The following is a 6000-nucleotide window of genomic DNA, read 5'->3' on the forward strand; positions in this document are numbered from 1 at the left end:
GCTTCACCTAGAGGCCAAACTCCTGCAGGGGAACATCTGAAACACTTCATTATTACTGGAGACAGAACGTCATTTACCGCTTTTCTTATAACTGTATCCTTAGCCTCTCTTTGTGATTACACTTTTTCACAAGTCGTTACGTCCCAAAGCTGCTTTCTGAAGAGATGTATGAGGCCTCCACTTCTCCCTATACACACTTTTACACCTCCACACACTTAAGCTCCAGAAAACAAACAGCAGAGGGCACTCATGCAGCTTCAGGGAACAGCTTTTGGCGTGTGGTAGTGAGAGTTATACCCGTTTCCCACAGAATAGGCCCATATACAGTGTGCATGTTCCTCCACACAGGAAACCCTCAAAAGCAATTTGTGGTTGTGGTTCCAGTTGAAAGACTAACAAATGTTATATGATGTTAAATTATGTATAAGTGTGTTGTTTTAATTGTGTTTTTATGAATGTTTACTCTTTAAAGTGTCTTTGAGTTTCTAGAAAAAGCGCTCTTTAAAATAAATTGCATTATTATTATTATTATTAAATAATGTAATTCTTGCTCATTTTAAATACCATTTTGTATAATATTAGCAATTCCAGGTCTAACACACAGTGGTTTTAAAAGAAACCCTTCGCTTCTGTATTTTTAGTGATTTAAATGAGTTGTAGTCAGAGATGGCAAAAGTACACACATCCTTTCCTCAAGTAGAAGTACAGATACTCGTGTTTATAAATACTCTGGTGAAAGTAGAAGTACTGACTAAACTTCTTTACTCAAGTAAAAGTAAAGAGGCTTTGAAATGTACTTCAGTAAAAAGTTCCCATAACTAGCAGCTGTTTTAAAGAGTACCTGACCTCCCTTTATATTAATAGAACAATAATGTCATTGTTAGCTAATGAATGTTTCCATGGTGACCAACGGCAACATGACAACGTTTCCATTGGTCCCTCTTCTTTAGAGAAGACCAGGAAATGATGGATACACGGATCGTGTTCAAATCAATAGGCACGCAATGACTCTAAATAATAATGATCACGCCACCAAACACACATTCAGACTAAAGGAACCAGCCTGTTTGGAAAATGAGAGAAGTAGAAAGTACAGGTATTTGTGTTCAACATGTAAGAAGTAGAAAGTACAGGTATTTGAGTTCAACATGTGAGAAGTAGAAAGTACAGGTATTTGAGTTCAACATGTAAGAAGTAGAAAGTACAGGTATTTGTGTTCAACATGTAAGAAGTAGAAAGTACAGGTATTTGTGTTCAAAATGTGAGAAGTAGAAAGTACAGGTATTTGAGTTCAAAATGTGAGAAGTAGAAAGTACAGGTATTTGAGTTCAAAATGTGAGAAGTAGAAAGTACAGATATTTGAGTTCAACATGTAAGAAGTAGAAAGTACAGGTATTTGTGTTCAAAATGAGAGAAGTAGAAAGTACAGGTATTTGAGTTCAACATGTAAGAAGTAGAAAGTACAGGTATTTGAGTTCAACATGTAAGAAGTAGAAAGTACAGGTATTTGAGTTCAAAATGTGAGAAGTAGAAAGTACAGATATTTGAGTTCAACATGTAAGAAGTAGAAAGTACAGGTATTTGTGTTCAAAATGAGAGAAGTAGAAAGTACAGGTATTTGAGTTCAAAATGTGAGAAGTAGAAAGTACAGGTATTTGAGTTCAAAATGTGAGAAGTAGAAAGTACAGATATTTGAGTTCAACATGTAAGAAGTAGAAAGTACAGGTATTTGTGTTCAACATGTGAGAAGTAGAAAGTACAGATATTTGAGTTCAAAGTTTAAGAAGTAAAAGTCAAAAGTTGTCAGAAAAAGAAGTAGTGGAGTAAAGTACTGACACCAGAAACATGTACTTAAGTACGGTAACAAAGTATTTGTACTCCACTACTTCCCACCTGGTAGTAGTTGTGTTTTAGTACCTGGGTTGCTGTTGATGTCCACTTTGGGGCAGCGGGGTGCGGGCCTCGGCAGGACGCTCTCCTCCAGAGCTTTAGCAGCTGTGGAGTGCTGAGACTTCTTTATGCTCGTTCCCTCCGCCTCCCACAGCTGATCCCCCAGAGTCAGCTGCACCGTGAAGATCTGCAGGGGACACACGAGGAACTACATTACCCACAATCCCTCTGGAGACACATGGTAGGAGCATGGACATGACCCCTAGACCTTTTAAATCATATTCCAACTTTTAAAATAGATTAAATTGTTGTGATATAAAGATGGAAGGAAATACCAGATCTACTGATATTAGTCAAACCAGTATGTCCTGTGTTTGCTCACCTTAGCGTGTGCGGGGCCTCTCTCGTTGAGGAGCTTGTACTGCGGTTGGATCCGGTTGAAACGGGCTAACTCATTCACCAAACACATCGGAGTTTTCTCTTTAGGGTTTGCCATGTTCTCCTGGGGCGGGCCTGAAGAGAACACACATTTCATTCAGAGGAACGGCACCAGAAACACAACGGGACGCATGGACTATCTTCATGGACTGATAGACACCTGATAGACACATTACATTATATAGTAGAGTTCATCTTGTGGAGCGTTTATGTCAAAAATGCATAATCGCTTGAAGAAATTCACAGTAGAAGACGCTGAAGAGATGTTATGCTTTACTTTTTATTAGAAATCAAATAAATGAATCCAATTTTGAGGATTTTGAGAATGACGTAAAGTGTAAGTATCAACAATATATACTATACTTATATCCATATTAAGCGTTTGTTACCTGGCGATGTGGCTGAAATGGGATATTTCTATATAGTAGAGTTCATTTTGTGGAGTGTTTATGTCAAAAATGCATAATCGCTTGAATAAATTCACAATAGAAGACCCCATAATAAGCGTTTAGTTACCTGGCGATGTGGCAGACACGGGGTCGTCCCCATATCCGCCTGCAGGAGCGGGGCAGGCGGAGGTGGGGGGGCCGTTGAGGGCGGGGTGCAGACCGAGCGCTGCGGGGCTGGCCGCGGCCGGGGGGGGGGCTCCGGGGGCGGGGCCAGGACCAGCCAGGGCTGCTGAGGTCTGAACTTTCACTTGAGCCATGCTCTATTCCTGCAGGAAGACACACGCAGCATTATTATGACACGTATGGGGTCACACAGTAAAATGGCCAGTTACTAAACTGTATATCATCTAAATGTTGTCTTTGATTTGAGAGCGCTTTTCCTAATCAATCAATTAACAACTTTATTAATCCCGCAAGGGGCAATTGGTTAGGAGCATCTTATGTGTTGTTCATACATATTTTTATATATATTTGTGTTTTTGTATTCGGGAGAGTGGGAAACTGTATTTCCATCTCTCCGTCTGTACACACAAACTGAAAGACTGAGAATAAAGTTGACTTTGAACACAGGCGGGAACATAAAGGCAGAAAGCACACAGATAGCCTGGATGTGGATCATTCCAATTTACACAATAAATAGTTCATAGCATCACAATAAATAAGTTAGTAAATGATCAAGTTAAATGATTTTGAAAAGCGATTTATCTCAAGAGCAGGTAGAGCTTACCTAATCTCTACCTGCTCTCAAGATAAATGACTTTTCAAAATCATTCATCCCCTCTGCACTCAAACACGCTTATTATAACACTTATAGGGTCATATAGGACAACAAATAGCAATTATTTAGACTGATATTGCGATTACTAAATGATTGTAATATAAAATAATGAATAAAGATGTTTTATTAAGTCAGGAATATGATTTGAAGTATTCTTCTGCAGCTCCAAAATACATATTAACATATTTCACCTGTAGCAAATAATAGCACCTCCTGCAATTTGAATATTCCACTAGCCCATATTGTGATTTTAATTACATTTTGATTATTTTGTTGCCCTAATGTCACTTATAATCGTTCATCATCATCACACCTGCATTTCTCTGCATGTGTGTGAACATTATTGGGCAGCATCAGAACATCCACCGGCTCACTCTGACAGACTTCTGCGAGCAAACGGACTTCAAACTGAGCGGCCCTCGGCCTATCTCACATTCTGATCCACTGGCAGTGAACACAGCGCACAATGGATCTTTATCTGAAGGAGCTTTGCTCGTGTTTCTGCTGCTAAGCTCCCCGGAAAAGAAGAGAATCCTGCGAGCAAGACAATGGACGTTCAATCACTTCTGATTTGAGAGCCAAGTGAGCAAAGGCCGGCATTACATCCACCGAGAAGAGGGTCCAACAACATTTACTTCCTAATCTTTCTGAGCATGCAGCCAATATGTTTGGTGAATCTAAACACAGGTGGAGCTTTGCAAGAGAAACACAATATGCCACCATGTTTTCTATCAATGTAACACGCAATAAATCAATAAAACAAAAAGGTACAAAGTTCATTCATCTGTTTATCAATATTCCAATTACTGTATATAGACTATTCTGCACAGTTTCTATCATATTCTGTTTCTATTTTTATTCTATTTACTTGTACTATTGTATCTGTTTTTTGTGTTGCTCTTTTGGAGGAACCTGTGACCTAATATTTTTATTGTCATAACTACACTGTAGCTATGCAAACATGACAATCAAAGCCTTGAAACCTCGAAGTATCACAACATCTCGCCAGGAAAGCTCCACTCCTGGTTCACATTAATAAGAGGCTGCAGACACTGAAGGGAAATGAAGGGAATTCTTTTCACGTCCTCACAGAGGTCAGCTGCTCTCCTGGAGAGAAGACAGCCTGCAGTGCACACTTCATGAGATGCTCGCTTTGAACCCAAACCCTCCAGGTGATGGACAATACCTGAAATACCTCAAGTGAGCGCTGATTTAGGCAATAGTTAGAATGCAAACAGGTGTTCAACCAAACATAAGGACAGTTTTCAGGTGTTTCACTCTGAAAATATGGAATAATAGTGATGCATGTCCATTGTTTACACCTGAACACCATACTAGGACTGGTGTAAACAACAGAGCAGTTGCATGCCCATAAAAAAGAACCTAAAATGCTATTTTTACTCTGCTCTGTGACCTTAATTCATTGCATGCTGTCTGTTTGCATCTGCGAGCATACTGCTGTTCTCAGTCTGCCTTGCTTTTCTTTTAAGTAAGCATGCATGCAAAGCAAAGTGAATTCAATGCACGGTGGTCCCGCACAGTAACTTGAATAAGGAGGTGGTGTGTTCACTGACACAGCCTGTCTGCAGCCCCCTACACTACAGCTTAGCAACAAGCTAACGTTACCAACGAGAAAACGACATTTCCTGCACATGTCAGCTGCTAAAAACAAAGCAGCAGAATTGGAAAGCATGCATACTGTCATGGATATGTCAGTGGGGTTTCTCCCGGTGAATTTAGAGTAGAAATCCCCCCTGGAAAGGCTAGTTTAGCCGGTTAGCGCTCATCATGGCTGATCGGCCGAGCACCACTCTGCTAGCATCCAAATACCGCCCCATCCTCCACCAAAGTATGCAGGATTTCAGGCCTAAAAACGGGATTTACAGACTGGCAAAAGCGTGGACTATAACCTAAAGACTGTAAATCAACACAGGGACAAACATTTGAGTGTATTTTTTACCTTTGTCCAGGGCCAGACCCCAGTTACACCTCCGACATTGGCAAACACTAAAGAGAACTGGATGGAAGAGGGGCAGACCAACTTATTTGTCTGGATAAATATTACAAATTCGCCACTTTAAAGCTAAATGACTGGTTATTTAACATATGTCATGTGTTAGGTTTGTGTTTTATCCATGTGGTTAGTGCTAAGCATAGTGTATCACTAACGTGCCTTCATTACGGTTTAAGGTGAATCCTGAATGAATCGGACACCCCCGCGGCGCTGGGAATGGTTCAGTCCGGGTTAGCTTGAAGCTGTGTAACTTTGATTCAGAATACAAATACATTTTTTTTTAAAGTGGTTAAATCATTTGATTTGACAGTATATCATCTTATTTTTAACAAATAGAATAAATGTATATTAACCATAAAATCATGAAATATCTAAAAATAAATAATCCATAAATAAATATGTTTTATTATTATAGTTAATTAAAAATAAAG

General features: G+C 39.5%; 1 protein-coding gene across 3 annotated transcripts in view; it reads right to left on the reverse strand.

Moving 5' to 3' along the window:
- The window catches only part of stau2 (staufen double-stranded RNA binding protein 2), a 139650-nt gene extending 134078 nt beyond the window's left edge, over nt 1–5572 (reverse strand). For all 3 annotated transcript variants that reach the window (XM_079660917.1, XM_079660916.1, XM_079660915.1), the window contains exons 1-4: nt 5516–5572; nt 2845–3043; nt 2273–2403; nt 1918–2077 (exon numbers count right to left, since the gene is read on the reverse strand). In XM_079660917.1, the coding sequence (XP_079517043.1) occupies nt 1918–2077; nt 2273–2403; nt 2845–3034 (481 nt within the window). In that variant the 5' untranslated portion in view covers nt 3035–3043; nt 5516–5572. The remainder of the gene's footprint in view (nt 1–1917; nt 2078–2272; nt 2404–2844; nt 3044–5515) is intronic.
- Between the last annotated feature and the right edge of the window lie 428 nt (nt 5573–6000).

The sequence above is a fragment of the Notothenia rossii genome, assembly GCF_949606895.1.
Source record: "Notothenia rossii genome assembly, chromosome: 12".
Taxonomy (NCBI): domain Eukaryota; kingdom Metazoa; phylum Chordata; class Actinopteri; order Perciformes; family Nototheniidae; genus Notothenia; species Notothenia rossii.